Source organism: Astyanax mexicanus, chromosome 17, assembly GCF_023375975.1.
Source record: "Astyanax mexicanus isolate ESR-SI-001 chromosome 17, AstMex3_surface, whole genome shotgun sequence".
Lineage (NCBI taxonomy): Eukaryota > Metazoa > Chordata > Actinopteri > Characiformes > Acestrorhamphidae > Astyanax > Astyanax mexicanus.
Window position 1 is genome coordinate 38,203,163 of NC_064424.1, and position 20,285 is coordinate 38,223,447.

General features: G+C 39.6%; 1 protein-coding gene across 11 annotated transcripts in view; it reads right to left on the reverse strand.

The window, feature by feature from the left end:
- Window positions 1-20,285, reverse strand: part of LOC103043076 (rap guanine nucleotide exchange factor 6) — a 296,213-nt gene that overhangs the window by 172,421 nt on the left and 103,507 nt on the right. For 8 of the 11 annotated variants that reach the window (XM_049466442.1, XM_049466440.1, XM_049466444.1 and 5 more), the window contains 2 exons: window positions 16,790-16,859; window positions 6,541-6,684 (listed from right to left, as the gene is read on the reverse strand). In XM_049466442.1, coding sequence (XP_049322399.1) covers window positions 6,541-6,684; window positions 16,790-16,859 — 214 coding nt within the window. The remainder of the gene's footprint in view (window positions 1-6,540; window positions 6,685-16,789; window positions 16,860-20,285) is intronic. The other 3 variants (XM_049466446.1, XM_049466448.1, XM_049466451.1) reach the window with 1 other exon arrangement.

Consider the following 20,285-nt stretch of genomic DNA (forward strand, 5'->3'; position numbering starts at 1 on the left):
TCAAAGGCCGCAGAGGATTTCTTTTTCTTCATCCTCCACACTTTAGCGGCGCAACAACAAACACCGTAACACGACATTATACACTGTAGCCTACTCGGGACAGCAAAACACTAAAACAGATTTTAAAACTGATAAATGATCAGTTAACTTAAAGCAGAGCTTTATAACTGTAACGCGGAGCTTTATAACTGTACCGCAGAGCTTTTTAACTGTACCGAGGAGCTTTTTAACTGCACCATGGAGCCTTTTAACTGTAACGCAGAGCTTTTTAACTGTACCGCAGAGCTTTTTAACTGTACCGAGGAGCTTTTTAACTGCACCATGGAGCCTTTTAACTGTACCGCGGAGCTTTTTAACTGTACAGCGGAGCTTTTTAACTGTACCACAGAGCTTTTTAACTGTACCGCAGAGCTTTTTAACTGTACCACAGAGCTTTTTAACTGTACCGCGGAGCTTTTAACTGTACCGCGGAGCTTTTAACTGTACCGCGGAGCTTTTTAACTGTACCGCAGAGCTTTTTAACTGTACCGCAGAGCTTTTTATCTGTACCGCAGAGCTTTTTAACTGTACCGCAGAGCTTTTTAACTGTACCGCAGAGCGTTTTAACTGTACCGCAGAGCTTTTTAACTGTACCGCAGAGCGTTTTAACTGTACCGCGGAGCTTTTTAACTGTACCCTGGAGCTTTTTAACTGTACCGCGGAGCTTTTTAACTGTACCGCAGAGCTTTTTAACTGTACCGCGGGTTTTTTTAACTGTACCGCGGAGCTTTTTAACTGTACCATGGAGCTTTTAACTGTACCGCGGAGCTTTTTAACTGTACCATGGAGCTTTTTAACTGTACTGCGGAGCTTTTGAACTGTACCATGGAGCTTTTTAACTGTACCACGGAGCTTTTGAAATGTACCATGGAGCTTTTTAACTGTACCGCGGAGCTTTTGAAATGTACCATGGAGCTTTTTAACTGTACCGCGGAGCTCAGCTACTGTCTCGCGGAGCTTTTTAACTGTACCATGGAGCTTTTTAACTGTACCGCGGAGCTTTTGAACTGCACCGCTGAGCTTTTTAACTGTACCGCGGAGCTTTTAACTGTACTGTGGAGCTTTTTAACTGTACCACGGAGCTTTTTAACTGTATCGCAGAGCTTTTTAACTGTACCGCGGAGCTTTTGAACTGCACCGCTGAGCTTTTTAACTGTACCGCGGAGCTCAGCTACTGTCTCGCGGAGCTTTTGAACTGTACCACAGAGCTTTTTAACTGTACCACGGAGCTTTTAACTGTACTGTGGAGCTTTTTAACTGTCTCGCGGAGCTTTTGAACTGTACCACAGAGCTTTTTAACTGTACCGCGGAGCTTTTAACTGTACTGTGGAGCTTTTTAACTGTACCACGGAGCTTTTTAACTGTACCGCGGAGCTTTTTAACTGTACCGCGGAGCTTTTTAACTGTATCGCAGAGCTTTTTAACTGTACCGCAGAGCTTTTTATCTGTACCGCAGAGCTTTTTAACTGTAACGCGGAGCTTTTTACCTGTAACGCGGAGCTTTTTAACTGTACCGCAGACCTTTTTAACTGTACCGCAGAGCTTTTTAACTGTACCGCAGAGCTTTTTAACTGTACCGCGGAGCTTTTTAACTGTACCGCGGAGCTTTTTAACTGTACCGCAAAGCTTTTTAACTGTACCGCGGAGCTTTTTAACTGTACCACAGAGCTTTTTAACTGTACCGCGAAACTTTTTAACTGTACCCTGGAGCTTTTTAACTGTACCGCGGAGCTTTTTAACTGTACCGCAGAGCTTTTTAACTGTACCGCGGTTTTTTTTAACTGTACCGCAGAGCTTTTTAACTGTACCATGGAGCTTTTAACTGTACCGCGGAGCTTTTGAACTGTACCATGGAGCTTTTTAACTGTACCGCGGAGCTTTTGAACTGTACCGCAGAGCTTTTTTAACTGTACCATGGAGCTTTTTAACTGTACCATGGAGCTTTTTAACTGTACCGCGGAGCTTTTGAACTGTACCGCGGAGCTTTTTAACTGTACCGCGGAGCTTTTGAACTGTACCATGGAGCTTTTTAACTGTACCGCGGAGCTTTTGAACTGCACCGCTGAGCTTTTTAACTGTACCGCGGAGCTCAGCTACTGTCTCGCGGAGCTTTTTAACTGTACCATGGAGCTTTTTAACTGTACCGCGGAGCTTTTTAACTGTACCGCAGAGCTTTTTAACTGTATCGCAGAGCTTTTTAACTGTACCGCGGAGCTTTTGAACTGCACCGCTGAGCTTTTTAACTGTACCGCGGAGCTCAGCTACTGTCTCGCGGAGCTTTTGAACTGTACCACAGAGCTTTTTAACTGTACCGCGGAGCTTTTAACTGTACTGCGGAGCTTTTTAACTGTACCACGGAGCTTTTAACTGTACCGCAGAGCTTTTTAACTGTACCGCGGAGCTCAGCCTGTCGTGCAGAGCTTTTAAACCGTACCGCGGAGCTTTTTAACTGTACCGCAGAGCTTTTTAACTGTACCGCGTAACTCAGCTACTGTCGTGCAGAGCTTTTTTAACTGTCTTGCGGAGCTTTTTAACTGTCTCGCGGAGTATATCTACTGTCCTGCAGAGTTCTTTAACTGTACCGTAGAGCTTTTTAACTGTACCATGGAGCTCTGCTACTGTCTCGCTGAGCTTTTTTAACTGTCTCGCGGAGTATATCTACTGTCCTGCGGAGCTCTTTAACTGTACCGCATAGCTTTAATGTACCGCACGACAGTAGGTAAGCTCCGTGGTACAGTTAAAAAGCTCCGCGCAACAGTAGCTGTACCCGGAAAAAAAATAATTTTTTAAATTGAGAATCGATTTTGAATCGTTTAATGTTAGAAATGTGAATTGAGCTCAAAGCGATTTTTTTCCTGCACCACTAGCTGTAAGTGACCTTAAGTGACCTTGTAGGGGTCACCTGTGATGAATCAGAATGATTCATGACATTCGATTTGAAAATGAATCTCTTTGCAAACACATCACCACTCAAAGATGAGTAGGCACAATTTTTACTCAGGTAGTGTTTCAGTCCCATCACAGGATATGCATGTCAAATTATATTAAACACGAAATGTACAAAAATCTTCTGCTTGATCTACCAGACCAGTCGTAATTTTCTTTTAAATTCTCGAGAATTCTTATAAATTGATCAGAAATACTGGTTGGCCTAACCACAATACACTGTGTTTCCACTGTGTGATGGTCAGATTCCTCTGAGTCCAGTAGAGAAGTGGATGGTGCCTCTGGACATGGTGAACATAAGGTTTCTGCACAGTAAAGTTGTAAGTAGAGGTCTACAGGGGACTACTTTTTTAAACCTGCTCCTGCCCGCCCCCTGTTGTCTTAGTCCCGTTACCGCTCGTTTCAGCCACAAATTGCTTGTTTAAATCCCATGCATGCCTGCTACATGTTTCTGCCACTTCCGGTCCTAATATAAATTAAGAAAATAAAATGTAGTGCTTGAAATTTACTTATGTATTAAAATAGCACTGCAATGGATTGGCGGCCTGTCCAGGGTGTATCCTGCCTTCCGCCCGATGCCTGCTGGGATAGGCTCCAGCCCCCCCCCCGCGACCCTTCATGGATTAAGCGGTTGACAATGAGATGAGATGAGATTAAAATAGCAATATAGTGCTGTCCCACTTCTTACCACAATCTATAGACATGCCATCAGGTGAATTGAAAATGCTGAATTTGCCCCATCTGTGCGTGTGTCTGTTGCTCAATCCTCTGCTTTAATATTTATCAGTAATATCTTGAGGGTCTTTTATATATATACAATTTAATTAAATTAAATAAATGATTATTATTATTATTATTATTATTATTATTATTATTATTCATCTTACTGATTGATTAGTGGTTTTCTTTGTGTTCATTATGCATGGGAATCATTGCGTGATTATTAAAGCTTAGACTACTTACCAATTTGCAGGATTTTTCTACAAGTATGTGTGGTAACGTTCACACATCGACCGGACTGTAACAATTCCCCACTCCTCCACGTGGTTCCATCAGCTATTGTTAAATGATCTTGATGCAGTGCATCTTATGGATTGTACAAATTCACTAACATGGTCTACCATTACAACAAATTCTGTATAAACAAGGAGAAACACTTTTCCAATCTGTAACCTCACTGCTTAAACAGAACTGGAATGTGGGCAGTAGTAACATTTTTTTTAAGCCTGAGATAATCTAAAGACTTCTAGAGATTACTGATCTGTTTTTTCTCTATTTGACACTGACTCTAAAAAGCTCAATCTCATGTAAAGAACGGAAATGTCTCAAGGAGAGGAAGAGCTTCGACCCAGACGTCTTGCAGACTGACAGGAAGCACACCACCACAGAGAAAGTTCCGGACTGAATCATCTTCTATTGCTTTTTTACACAAACAAAACCAGAAGCTTCTTCAGCAGCAACTTAACTAAACTCTGCATGTTTCATCATCTACCTCACTCAGCTGTTGGGCAACAGAAATGAAGTCAGCAAATCCGGAGGATACATGTTGCTGCAAACATGAATGTCAAGGCTGAGAAACGTGTCCCTTCTACAACTTTAAGTTTTATACACTGGTTGTGTTATTCTCTCTATTTATGTTTCAGGTTAGCACTGCTACTGAGTGTAGGACAGCTCACAATACCCAATAAGGAAGTTTTGCCTAGGTAATATTTTCAGCTTCATCATACAAAACCAATTCTAAACAACTTAATAACAAATAATCTCATTATTGAAATATCTCCTCACTGACAGAATATTTAGCTATCCTGGACAGTATATCATAAAATAAACCAACCACCCTCTGCTTGTACACAAAAAGTCCCAGGATATGACCAAAAACAACACTCAGGGATTCAACATGCAAATAACTTCATAACAGTGTTTAAGGACCTATTGATAAAATCAGCTTAAAAATACAACAGCACCAGGAATTTTCACAAAAAGAAAACACCATAATATGCAGAAGACATATTTCAATGCAATATTACAATATCTGTGGGGAATGGCCCCGGTCATTAAAATTCCTGAATATTTTTGTTATTTTGGTACTGTCAAGCAAAAATTTTGTATATGAATATATGAAATTCATGTCAATACGGTTTAAACTATACTGTTACAAACATCATACTGATTAAGCCTGTAGTACAGAAGAGCAGATATACTGATTATACTAAGTATAAAATAAAAATTAAACAAGCAAACTCACATCCAAATATTTGTTCTGACCTCAACATTGCCCATTGTCTTTATTTAGCAACATGAATGAAAAACTGTGGGTTAATTTAATTCATGTTTTATTTATTTAGGGTTTTTTAACATTTCCTATTCCTATTACAGTGACTGAATATTATTATTGACTAAAAATAAAGCATAAAGTGTGTCTGAATTGCAGGTATTTTTGTATAATATATTGTTAAAAATTGGTCATTAGAACTTACCATTTCCTTTTTTTTTTTAGATTAACATATATTATAGAAAATAAAGTGCAATGTATTTTTTTCTAATATTAAGCAGCAACACATTAGTCAGTTTAGACACACTGTTGGCCTGAGAGCGGTGTTAAAAGTGTGGCCAGTGATATGATGATGTTCTTCCCACTGCAGAGTGCTGGGTGGCCTAAGTGGGTGGAGCTAACTAACTGTCTCCTACGATAAACACAGACTACTGAGAACTGTAACCGTCATGCTTTCCCCAGCAAAAAAATGAAGTAAAGGCAGCCTATGTGACATAGATTCATTATAACTCCAATAATATTGACGGTGGAGGTGAATTGGGGGTAAATACTGACCAGTACATCGGCTTATGGGTGCATAAAAAAGGGGTTAATATGGTGGACTACGTCAGTTAAATTCAACATAAAAATTCCTGATTACAACTGAAGCTTCATGCACTGCATGAAAACTCTATTGTACATATTTAGTTTTAAATGTACCTGTTATCCCATATGGAAATCTGATATATGCACATATATCACACACACACACATAAATTATAAAGGACTAGATATATATTTCAATGTAAACTAAAGTGATAAGTCGATATCATAATTATTGTGACAGGCCTATCTGTAAGTTTCATATTTTGGATACTCCTATATTTTAAAATATATTATAATATATAGAACAAACATATATTTAAGGCAATATGTATATGCAACAAACATATGAGTTTTTTTTCATTATAGTAAATGTATGTACATGTATGTGTACAATGCTTCGTTTATACATTGTTACATATATGTGTTATGAATGAATGTTGGTACATTTTGACAAATAGCTGAAATATCTCCAATATCCATGTCCCAATGTCCTCTTTCTTTCAGATAGGCTGAAGTAAATGTCACATATATTTATATCAAAATATGTGACCAAAATATATCTAGGATATGAGAGCCTCCATATGTTCTAATTTATTTATACTGCCCAACATCAGAAGTTTGTATGGGACGATAGAACAAAACTCCTGCCAGGAGAAAGTAAAAGCCGCAGTAAAATAGTGAAAGATCTAGGTACATACGGTAGATGAGCTGGCCGGGTCCTGGATGTCCGTGATCAGCTCTCGCTCCCCTCGAGGGTTGACTTTGTGAAAGCGTCGGCGCGAGTGGCGCTGGGAGCCATCTCTCTGCAGAGCCGCCTCCTCGCTGTCACTCGTGTTCTCCACCTGCAAGGAGCCAGAATCAGCCAGGTTCTGCTCCTGATTGAACATCCAGGATTTCCATATTACAGAGAGTCTGTGCAACCGCAGCAAACTCATGATGACGGCATCAACACTCAGAGAGACACTTAGAGAAAGACTCGGTGAGAGACTCAGGGAGACACTGGGTGAGACTCTGAGAGACTCTCTGAGAAACACTCAGAGAGACACAGAGTAAAGTACAACACACACTAGCATAGTGCCGAGTCTCAGCTCATAGATAACACAGTCTTTCGCTATTTCGAGAGGCAGCCGACAGACTGTGCAGCAAGGCCATGGTTTCCTGCAGGAAGCCACACACACACACACACACACGCATATCCTCTCAACAGAAAAGCTTTGAAAACTGTAGATTTGAGCAGTTGTTTACAATGGGAACAATAACTTATTTGTATTACTTTGTTATTAGCATGTTTGTTGTATATTAAATAATAAGAGCCCAATACAAAATATAACAAACTGATATGGTTAACAACAAACTAGCAAAAACAATAATTGATATTGCAATAAATAATATTTCCTACAGTAAATGATACTCTTTACAGAATAAGAACTATTAAACGGAAAGCATTTCCTAAATGTCAGTTATTTTAATCAGATAGTTTAATAGTAAGTGTGAGACCATGGTTGGAGCTAAAAATGAACAGATTGTTGTATACAACTTCTTTCTCTAATCACATAATCATGTATGACTACTTTTTCCAAACACATCATCGTATATGACTTCACTGTCCAATCACATTATCATATACAACTTCATTGTCCAATCACATCATCGTATATGACTTCACTGTCCAATAACATCATCGTATATGACTTGATCATTGTATAAGACGTCTTTCTCCAACCCATCATATACGACTTCCTTGTCCAATCACATAATTGTATACAATTTTTTACTCCAATCCTACTTCCGGCGCTGACGCGAGTGGCTGCCTGTTCCAGTAGTTCCATCTCTTTGTGTGTTTTTTCTAAGTTTTTAATTGTCTCTGTGCTACTACACACAACAAAAATATGTAAGGCAGCGAGGAATATCGTGTTTATTCCCATGAAGCACTGCTGTCCCTCTATGGGACATGGGGGCATTGTCCACACAATACCGGGGGAGCTAAGGCAGAAGTACAAAGGCTACACAGCCTGAGCTAAGATAAAGGCTAAGCTTAAGGCTAAGAAGACGGAGAAGCGGTGGAGGTACAAACCCTCGGTTCCTTCTGTGGTTATGGGGAATGTCAACTAATTGACGAACAAAAACGACGAGCTAGCCAGTCTGGTGAAGAATCCGAAGCTCTACAGGTAGTGTAGTGTGCCATGTTTCACCGAAACCTGGCTCACCCCTGACACGCCGGATGCTAACGTGGAGCTACCTACAGTCTTCTCTACAGTGAGGGCGGATAGGGACCCGGAGCTATCCAGGAAAGGTTGGGGGCTCGTGCTTTTCATTAACACCAGATGGCGCAACCCTGGACATGTGAAAGTGAAGGAGGTGATCTGCTGTCGGGATATTGAAGTGTTAGCGGTGAGTCTCCGACCTTATTACACCCACGGGAGTTCTCTCACGCTATCTTAGTCTGTGTTTACATCCCTCCTCGGGCAGACGTGCAGGCGACATGTGACTTTATCCACTCCACAGTTGCAGCGCTGCAGACACAGCACCCTGACGCCTTATACTCGATTTCTGGTGATTTTAATCACGTAACACTGGACTCTACCCTGCCTGCCTTTTTCCAGTTTGTGGACTGTGCCACCAGGAACAATAGGACCATAGACCTGCTGTATGCTAATGTGAAAAATGCAAACAGGGCTATCCCGCTACCACCGCTGGGGAAATCAGATCACAACCTGGTCTTCCTACAGCCTCAGTACAAACCACTGGTACTGAGGCAGCCCACTACCATACGCTCATTCAGATTCTGGTCCCTGAAGCAGAAGAAGCCCTCAGAGACTGCTTTGATACCACTGACTGGAGCGTGGAGAGGACATTGAGGGGGTGACTTGGGATGTTGCTGTTCCCACAAAGACTGTACGCTGCTTCCCAAACAACAAACCCTGGATTACCAGCGACGTCACAGATCTCCTCAATCAAATCCTCATCAGCTGGTAGACAAATCCGTTACTGCAGACCAAGTCAGAAGACAGCTGAGGAGACTTCGCCCCAGGAAGGCAGCTGGCCCGGACAGAGTGTGCCCCAGAATGCTCAAGCCCTTACTGAATCAGGAACTGCTCCTCTGATACAGTGGTCAGCAGCACAGTAGCACCACAGGGGACTGTTCTCTCTCCAGTCCTGTTCACACTGTACACATCGGACTTCAAATACCACTCAGAGCAGAAGTTCTCTGACGACAACTCAATTGTGGGGTGTGTGCGTAACGGTGATGAGAGGGAGTACAGAGCCCTGGTTGAGGAATTTGTGGTGTGGTGCAAGATGAACCATGTGCAGCTGAACATCTCCAAGACCAAGGAGATGTGCATAGGTCCAGGCTCTCTGCTCAAGGGGGTCGATGCGGAGGTGGTCAAATCCTACAGATACCTTGGTGTGCACCTGGACGATAGGCTGGACTGGTCAGTGAACACTGACTCCCTCTACAGGAAGGCACAGAACAGACTGTACTTCCTCAGAAGGCTCAGGTCTTTCTACATTTGCCAGAAACTCCTGCTGATGTTCTACCAGCCTGTGGAAGCCAGCGTCCTCTTTTACGCTGTAGTGTGTTGGGGAGGCAGCATCAGCAAGAGGGATGCTGGACGACTGGACAGGCTGGTGAGGAAAGCTGGTTCTGTGCTGGGATTAGAGCTGGAGTCCTTAACACCTCTAGTGGAGAGGAGAGCACTCAGCAAGCTGCTGAACATCATGGACAATGTTCACCACCCTCTGCACACCATCACCAGGCAGAGGAGCTCATTCAGCGGCAGACTACTGTCCCAGTCCTGCTCCACAGCACTCACTTACTCACAAACTCACACACACACACGCACACTTCCTCACACACACATGCCATCACACACAAACTCACACACACAGGCGTGATGGCTGTTTTTGTTTGGATAAAAGTCTCAAAATTCTGGGGCGGAGCTGGGACACCAGTTAGAGTTGCTCAGAGTTGTACCAGAAGAGATGTTTTTTCGCGACAGGATAAAAGAGGAAATAAACACGTTAATTCAACAAATTGAGGCTGGGACAGTTACAGACGACTATGTGCTGCTCAGTGTGGAGTGGATTTTAGAGAAGATGGTCAGGTTCTCACATTTAATGCCAAAGACTTTCCCGAAACATCAAACAATGCGCTGAGGCACGTTCTGGAACAACTCCAGCAGTCCAACCATAGACATATATACATAAACACTGCATTTACTGATGCAGTCTATTGCACCCACCCCCAGTGCATTAATTTACACTGAGGAAGGTGATAATACACCTATAATAATCACAATTCTACCAACTAAGAACAAAAAAAAATAATAATGTAATATAAAAAAAAATAAATACATGACACTTGCACGTATATTGTGTTTGTAATTTAAAGAATTCTTATTTTACAAGTCCTTTCTCCCCGAATATGTTCGGGACTCAGACACAGTCTCAATCTTTAAGTCTAGACTGAAAACTTACTTGTTTAGTTTAGCTTTTGGTAATTAATGTTTTTCCCTTTAGATAAGGCTGCAGATTCAGGGGTTCATGGACAGAGGAAATTGTGGTAAACTGAGATGCTGGTGCTGTTGTTCTCCCACTGCACTCAGTCACTCAGGTTTGTGGACGGTGGAGTGGGTGGATGCTGGTGTTTCAGGGTGCCTCCATGTCTATGTTACCTTCTGGCTCTCTGCCTTTAGTTAGGCTGTTTTATTCAGTTCTGCCGGAGTCATTTGCCACACTCTGATAATGTTTTAATATTCTCAGTTTTGCATAAATCCAGTCAAAACTAATTCCATCTCTCTGCTTTCCTCCGAGTTACTGACTGCCCACCTGTCTGACCCGATACCGATGTTGGACCCTCAGGCTCTCGCGTCTCCTGTCCGGCCAGACTGATGGAAGTTTCTGAAGTCAGCTCTTCTCCACCACCACCACAGATCAGCTGCTCATCGACCATCTTACTCTCCACTACAGATTACATCCAAGCCATTAGTGGCGCTATTACACTCCTGAGTACATAAAACCTATATGGATGTATAAAAGACTTTTTAAATTTTAATTTAAAAGCCGTTTGACCAGTGGTAGGATGGTCCCCCCTTTAATGTGAGTCTTGGTCCTCCCAAGGTTTCTTCCTCCTCCTGCAGCTCTGAGGGAGTTTTTCCTTGCCTCCGCGCTCACTGGGGGTTCTGTATTCTGTATTTTCTATGTGTAATGTTTTGCCTGATTCTTTGTCCTGTAATCATGTTTCTGTAAAGCTGCTTTGTGCCAACACCTGTTGTAAAAAGCGCTATACAAATAAATTTGATTTGATGATTTGAAGTCCTTTACCTATGATGGCTTTTTTGGGTCATTCTTAAAAAAATGTGGCTGCCTGCCACATACACATTTCTGCCGCTCCCACCGGCAATCCTAATATGAATTGAAGTAATTAAATTAAGTTATTGAAATGTACTTATTTATTTATTAAAACTGCAATGTAGCGCTGGATAAGCTGTCCCATTAACTTAGATCGACCCAAAAAATCCAGCCCGTTCTGCCCGAGCCGCCCAGACCCATAACCTGTCCTATTTAAACCCGACATTGTTTTAGTACTGTGGCTAAACTGAACTTTTAAAAAACATTTTCAGGGTGTTTGAATGTGCGAAATATGTTCAGCATTAAACTTTTTAACACTGCAACACTAAAGTAGCATAGGAAACAAAAGCATAAGCCTAAGAACAGACCTTAAGTCCGACTCTAGTCCAAACACATGCCGTCAGGTGAATTGGAGATGCTAAAATTGTCCCATTGGTGTGTGTGTGTGTGTGTGTGTATGTCGGGCCATTATCCTCCTCTTTGATATTTATCAGTAATATCTTTTTTCGTTTCTTGCATTGGATATTAATTTAAAAACCGCCACATTTTTTGCAGCTTTCCTTAAGCGCCAATCGTAAGTCTGTTATACTCATGAAGTTTGTTTTAAAGAATCTTGTAGTAGATGTGGATTTAGGCATGTAAACTGGATAAAGGAATTGATTCAGGAATAAAAAAAATACATAATTCAAATCTTCTTCTTCTTCTTCTTCGTCTTCTTATTATTATTATTATGTAACCCTAGTGTAGCTAGATATACAACAACTTTAATCTGGTAACATGAACGACTTTTATCTGGTAATATTAAAACTTTAATTTTATATTGACTTTAATATTATGAATTCTGATAATAATGTGACTTTAGTCTGGTAATAGTAGGACTTTAATCTGGAAATATAACTACTTTAACTATCTGACAATATAACGACCTCCTCCACCAGTCTTACACATTGCTTTTGGATAACTTTATGCCACTCCTGGTTCCAAAATTCAAAAGGTTTAACTTGGTTTAATTGTGACCATCACGTGAGGTTTTCAATTTGGTAAAATAAAAAAAAAATCATAATTTCATTGTGACTGCATTATATGTGGCATGATGACCTCAAGAGAGCGATTCACACCAGATAGCCCAAGAATATTGCTAATTTAAACAGTTTAGTGAAGAGGAATGCTCCAAAATTCCTCCTGATCATTGTGCAGGTCTGATCTGTCACTGCAGGAAACATTTGGTTGAGGTTTTTGCTGCCAAAGGAGGATCGGTGGCGCGCAGTGGCTTTTTGATATCAGACCGCGTGGATCAGGAGAGCAACACTGCCCACACTCAGTGTCTCACTGCCCGAGCATCAGTCTCACAGTCCTTCATCCCCCACTCATCTCCTTAGACTGATATTTTACAGGTAATTATGTTATTATCTGCTGGTGATTTTGATTTTGCCAGAAGATATTAGTGCATGGGGCAGAGCTTATTTTAGTAATAAATAGTTATTTTTATTGTAGTTTGATCGATTAGTATGTTGAGTTTGTCGAAAGAATGATTATATATATATATATATATATATATATATATATATATATATATATATATATATATATATATATATATATATATCAACAAAGCAGAAAAACAAAGCATAACAAATAAGTATGTATTAAATCCTTATATACGTATATATATATATATATATATATATATATATATATATATATATATATATATATATATATATTGTCAGATTGTTTTTTTTTTTTGTTAAAATGTTTATATTTGTGAGGAATACCGTGTCCCGTGATCTCCCGGAGACATTGTGGATCAACAAAGCAGAAAAACAAAGCATAACAAATAAGTATGTATTAAATCCTTATATACGTATATATATATATATACGTATATAAGGATTTAATACATACTTATTTGTTATGCTTTGTTTTTCTGCTTTGTTGATCCACAATGTCTCCGGGAGATCACGGGACACGGTATTCCTCACAAATATAAACATTTTAACAAAAAAAAAAAACAATCTGACAATAATTTGTCAGATTAAAAATGTGTGTACAAATTTCTGTGTATTTTTAAGGATTACAGTATTCAGAGATCATTACATAAAATATAATAATAAGTGTGGTTTAACTGTTTGGATGACCTGACTCGTAAGAAAGGCACCAGCAAATACTGTTCAATTTAAGTAAAAATGACCCCATGGTTTGAAGAGTGTCCCTATAGTTATGCACTTAAAAAGTTATGTTTTTAATTTATTCAGTTTTTATTTTAAATGTTTGTTGTTGCACACAAACAGAACTGGTGTTCTTTCGAGTTATGCTACCCATAAATATGTGCTTCTTTACGGCACTGCACATGCCCTGACCAACATTTTTTTTTGGTATTTTTTTCATGTTTTTAATGATAACTCCCTAAGTTTTTATTGGGATCATTAAACAATCTGAATAAATGTATAAAAAAAACATGTAAATAGCAGTTAAAGCATAGCAATGGCAAGTTAAAAAATAATAATGAACTGTAAAACTATAAAAATACAGTTTATAGTAACATATATGACCATAACTTTTTAACAGTAAAGAAAAAAAATGGATCATAGAAACCTATGCCACTTGTTCTTGAAAATGTTTTATGGGGGGGTCCTGAGGGCTTTAAACCAGGACTCTCCTCCATCAGAAAGCAGCTATTCAGATCTGGAAGGTCTGATGTGGAAAACAAGCCACAGAATCTACTTCTAACAGCCCAGACCAGGGGCCTCATGTACTAAAGGTGCGTACACACAAAAACATTGCATACGCCATATTTCACGCTCACAGTCAGATGTACTAAATGTGACTTGAATGTGAGAACGTTTGTTTCCCACGGCACTTTTATTTCAGGCGTACGTATGTTTTTTGTACTGATGTATTGTGTTTTTGTCATTTGGCAACACTTAGAGGAGATGCATTGAAATTACAACTAATAAGATATTCTTAATGCACAGATTGTAGTAAGCCATTATTGGGTAAAATAAAGTAAATTAATCACACAATTAAACAGTAAATTAATCAGACAATTTCAATGGATTACTGAAATAATCGTTCAACGTGTTTCCACTTAGCCTAAATTATATAAACAATTTTATATAATTTTGTGTGATTTTGGGACTGTGTGATTTTTGGGATTGTGTGATTTTGGGATTGTGTGATTTTTGGGATTGTGTGATTTTTGGGATTGTGTGATTTTTGGGATTGTGTGATTTTTGGGATTGTGTGATTTTTGGGAATTGTGTGACAATGCAAATACACAGCAAACACCTGACTAACCACCTGGTCCTGATAGAAGCACCTGAACAATCACCTGCAATTTCACACCTGGCAACATTATAGCAACTTCCTGAAAGACCACTGCAATTACCTTAACTTTAACTTAGCAATAACAACATTACCACCTAGCAACATCATGATAACCATGAAGAAATACCATCACAACCAACCAATAATCAGACTCTAACCCCAGGACCAATAGTCTAGATGGAAACAGGGGTCCACGAGCACATAGTGGATTTTTTTTTCGCCACCTGTTTTTTCTTAATCTTTGAAGTGTCTATTTTAAGATGAAATAATGTCCCATGACATTTATTTTCAACCCTTTAGTGCATCTATACTAATTCCGAACCGGAAAAAAAATATGATGAAAATGGCATATCTCCTTGAGTTAACAACCTATACAGACAAATTACCACACTTTTCCATACAATTCTGGGCCGAGGAATTTAACGGAATGGATATTTTGGACTCAATTCTGAGTCAAAGAGGTTTAAAAAAATAACAGAAAATGTTACAGTCGCATGTATGTTTTCACATTATACTAAAATCCTGTGCACTGGATAAAAACATGTTGAGATTTTTCTTAATCCTTGAAGTGTCTACTTTAAGATTCTGACAGGTAACAGGACAAAAATGTCCTGTGGGGCTTATTTCTAACCCTTAACTACACCTATCCCAAATCCGAACCTAAAACAATATGAAGAAATTGGCACAGCTCCTTCAGTTAAAACCTATAGAGTCAAAAGAGCACACTTCCATACAATTCTGGGACAAGGAATTTAACACAATGGTTATTTTTAAGTTTTTGACACATTTTGACTCAATTCTGGGATAAAAAATCGCAGAAAATGTTATGGTCGCCTGTATGTTTTTACATTATACATTATATTCACATTATGAAAAGTCTACTTTTAGATCCTGACAGGTACTAGGATGAAAAATGTAATTAGCTGCAGAACTAATTGATGATAAAATCCAACAATGTACTCAAATTAAAGTATTAGTATAGTGTGGTACCAATAATTTGAATCCTCATTATCACCATTGAAGAGATCATCAAAGTCTATCTTTTCAATCTCTGTCCCTTCCTCCTGATCATCTGTCCACTCTCCAATCAATTCTGTCTCTTCTGCTCTTGCAAAAATGTCAACAAGAGAAGGAGAGAAGATGGGGCAAACTGACCAGACCGGCTCCAACACCCCTTCTTCCATTGTCTTCTTGGCCTTTCAGTTTAGAGCACTGGTGCAGCATAGTATCCCAGAAGTATTTAGATGTAGTATTTAGATCCCATTTATTAGCATGTGTCCAATCAATAACCACAAATAAAACATTAAAGTTTTATCACTAAGGACCAGAACCAGACAGAGACAGCTGGATAAACTCAAACTTATCATTTTCTTCACAGGAAATTGGCAAACTCAAATTAAAGAGTTTTTTTTTTCTGTAGAGAGGAAAAACAGCGCTTGGGCAGGGGGTGGGGTTGTGGGGTGCAGACGAAGGAGCAGGACGGTGGAGGGGGAAAGACACCGGCAGGGTAAAAAAAAAAAAATACACAGAGTTGCCTCATAAAGCAAAGACACCCCACCCCTGCCCTTGCATTTTTCTGGGCTGTGCATTCAGCAACTTTTAAATTATAGCGGCAGAGCGCTTGTTCGCTCTGTTAGTGCACGTAAGTTTATTTTAAAATAAACTTTTTTATATGGGCTAACTTGTGGTGACTCTGTACAGTTTATTGATAACACATTTTGCTCATAAGAAGCTAGACCCAGGTGATGAATGAGGAAAGAGAAATCGAAACTTTAGATAAAGAAAAGTCATCAATATAAACTAATTGTTAGTTTTGGTGCCCTCACATCAGCACTTTAATGCTCAGGGCAGCATCTAGTGTGCGACCTCTATAATAATGTGAATCAGGGTTTACCAGAGCTATTTATCTGTGATGGCTTGTTGAGTCAGAGCATCAGGCAGGCTGTGTGAGCCTGAGATGTAGCGATACATTGTTTTAAAAAGAAAAAAAGATGAAACACGATAACGTCGTCACCCGTTTACTAATTTCATTATTAGGCACTGTGTAAAGGACAGTTGGGGGGGCCATGATGCTCAAAACAGGTCCGGCTGCATGATAACAAGCTCATCTTCACATATACAAGATGTTTCTAGATGCTAAAGGAGGCAGTACTGTCCTCACTAAACTGCTGCATGCCTGCAGTTACAGCAACACTTCAGAAATTCCAAACCACTGAAGAATTTATTAATCTTACATTCTGCTGTTAATTGAGAAAATGCTCTACTTACCACTATCATCTCTGACGGCTCCAAAGTGATGCATTCACAGCCTCGTCTCCCCCCACACTGCTTCCCAAAACTAAAAACAGGAAAGGAACGTGAGCAATTATCAAACCAACACGTCATTATAAACGTTTACACCACTCACACAAAATAAAACATCAGCAGGTAGCTGTGTAGTTTAATGCAGTGAGATTAATCATTTAATGTAGTTTAATGTTATGTAAGTTATTGCGCACACAGATGTTATCAAACAATGAAATAAAATTAAATTATTGCCCTCTTAGCAACAATGCAGGCCACAATGCAAATTGTGACGTGGACATTATGAATAAGGAATAGATCACTTCAACACTTCAAACAGGAAAAAACATAAGTATATGTCCCCATTCATGTAACTAACGTCATGCGCAGATTCTGAGGTGTGTGGGGAGAGGGCGGGATGAGACTGCTGAGACCAAAAGCTACTTCTGCTTTTGCTCAGTTTTTCAAAAGTTTCTGTATACTTCCACCAAATGCATGATGGTAATTAAGATTAAGGTAATACAGTTTTATAAATAGTGAGTGTCAGATTTCAGTTAACCAAATTTCACTGATAATTGTGTTCACTAGCCACACCCTGGCAAGAGTGCTGCCATGAGTAATGCTGAATCTAAATATGCAAAACTCTGCATACAGTTATGTCTAAGGCAGATATGCAAATGATTACAGGTTTGGCCTGATTAAGACTTCTTTGTTTGCAGTGGTTTTATGAATGAGGAACATAGGCTGCTATGAACTGGAACTGGAACATCTTTTTAACAAATCCAGGTTCTGTTTGGGATCCGACATCATCTGCTTTAAGTATGGTAGTGAGCACTTAAAACCTGTCTTTGCTGTGGAGCAATCACACATGATAGTTGATCACCCCTAGCAGTAATACGAGGGACACTTACAGCTCAGCAATATGTGCAGGACATCCTGCAGACACACGTGTTACCTCTCATGGCAGGGCTTCCAACTGGCAATTTTCAGCAGAATAATTCTCACCCACACACAGAAATGTTTTTTCAGGAATGTCTTCACATTGCAACACTTTCCTTCTCTGCCCATTCACCAGGTTCTTATAGTATCCAAAGCATTAACCAGCAGAAATTGAAGACAGCTTATTAAAGTCTATTTATTAAAGCTTATTTAAAAGGATACATGCCTTTTAAAATTCCTGGGAACTTAAATCCAAGTGTTTATTTTAACTAAGTTAAGGCGTATGTACAACGCACCTTTTATGATCAAAAGCCTAATAAATGCCAACTGTATTTCACCAGTCTCGCTCTAGGCGACTAAAAGTGGACCAAGGTGTCAGCATAGGTCTGGCCAATCACAATGCTGACAGACAGACAGATAGATATTTATTTATCCCGAAGGAACTTCAGGCATCCAGCAGCAACAACACAATACAATAAGAAACATATTTAAACATAAATTAAAACACAGAAGAATAAAAAAATATATATTTTATGACTTTGCCCTCTCTGCAACAAGGCAAGCTAAAGCTAACCCTGAGGAGCAACTGCTAAAGCAAGGAAACGCTAAAGATAAACCTGAAGAGCTAAAGCCTTACCAAGAGAGCTAAAGCTAAACCTGCCAGTGATAGAGGGATGCCAATCACAGATGATCATTAGAATATTGTTCTCAGAGACTGTTCTCAGTGAGGATAGAACAGGGTCTTTTGGTGATATTTGGTGTTTTATGATATTTCTTTGTTGTGTTTTATGTACAAGATCAAAATATAAAAATGTATTGGCAGGGCTTTAAGCAGAGGCATTGCATTTCAAAGTCAGTTCAAAACCAAGAAAAAAAAGCAATGCATTCAGTAAATTTGAATGATAAGCGCAGGCTCTCTTCAGCAGGCTGGTAACCTCAGCTCACACCCCTGAGAATACCCAGCATTTACTGTGCTCAGAACACCAGACAAAGCATCTTTACCAACCTGTTCTGATTCACTGAGACCCGTGCTCTCTTCCCCAGAAACGAGGCATCACATTAGCATACGGCCAAAAATCAGTTTACCCTTCAGAAACGTGTCCCCACACTTGTCCTCATTCTGTTTGGTGGAGTTTGTAGACGGCTGCTTGAGTGTAGCGGGTCAGGCTGGCACTCTGAAAGCACTTCACACAGGAGAGGAGGGACTGCCACTTACTGATCCATATTCCAGTCCACAGTTTGCACTAGACCATACACCTGTCATAAAATTAACATGAGACACATACCGATCCAGATTCCACATCTTAAATCAGATCTTAGCAGCTCCAGCCTCAAATAACTACACTATACTGCCAAAAGTATCGGCTCACCTGCATTGCATTTGGTGAGACCACTGTGCACTATGTTCCTCAGCATCCACTGACCCTGCTGTTATTTTACTCTGGCAGAGCCAGTTGCTTTCTTTCCAAGTTGCTTCAACTTTGTTAAAATACCTTTGACAATTAACTGTGGATAATTACGTAGTAAGGAAACTTCATGACTGGACTTGCTGAACAAATGGCATCCTATCACGGTACCACAATGGAATTCACTGAGCTCCTGAGAGAATTACCAAAGCTAGCTAAAGCAGCTCAAGCTGGTAGATTGACTGGGTAAATTAGTAACATTATATGTTTGGGGTAAATTGTTTTTTGTTTGAAGATATTTTAGTCTGAAAAGGCTGAAAATCAGCACAATAAGGTCAGCTTGCTGAGGGATGGTGGGAGGTGCAGCTGTCATATAAATAAACTGCTTAATGAGCGCTGGCAGAGACCTGAAAGTAAGAGTTTAAGAAGTTCCTGCTAACAAAAAGGCCTGTCACCATACTTTCGGACTGTATATTATTCCAGTAAAAACTATGACAAACAATATGATTCAAATTTTAGGACAATTCAATGCCACAGATACAGTGATGTGAAAAAGTATTTGCCCCAACAGATTTCTTTTGTTTTTGCTTTTTCATCATACTTATATCTGTCAGATTAATTAACAAACTTCAATATCAAAGATAATCTAAGTAAATAAACGTAAAAAGCACTTTTTAATGAAAATTGTATTTATTTAAGAAAAAAAAAACTTTATTGGTGGCAACAACTGCAATCAAGCTTTAATGATAATTAGCAACGAGTCTTTCACATCTCTGTGGAGGAATTTTGTTCCACTCTTCTTTGCAGAAGTTTTAATTCAGCCACATTAGAGGGTTTTCCATCCTGAACATCCCAATCAGACTTTGACTAGGCCACTCCAAAACCTTTATTTAATTTTCTTTTAATTAAGCCATTCAGAGGTGGACTTGTATGTGTGCTTTGGATCATTGTCCTGCTGAAGAACCCAAGTACACCTGAGCTTGGGTCCAGATGGCCGGACATTCTCCTTGAGGACAGTCTGGTAAACAGCAGAATTCCTGGTTGTATTTATAACTGCAAGTTATATGTAACGCCAGTCTGGATGGAGTGACACTAGCCGAGTAAAATGCAAAGACTGGTTTATTTACAGGCAGAAA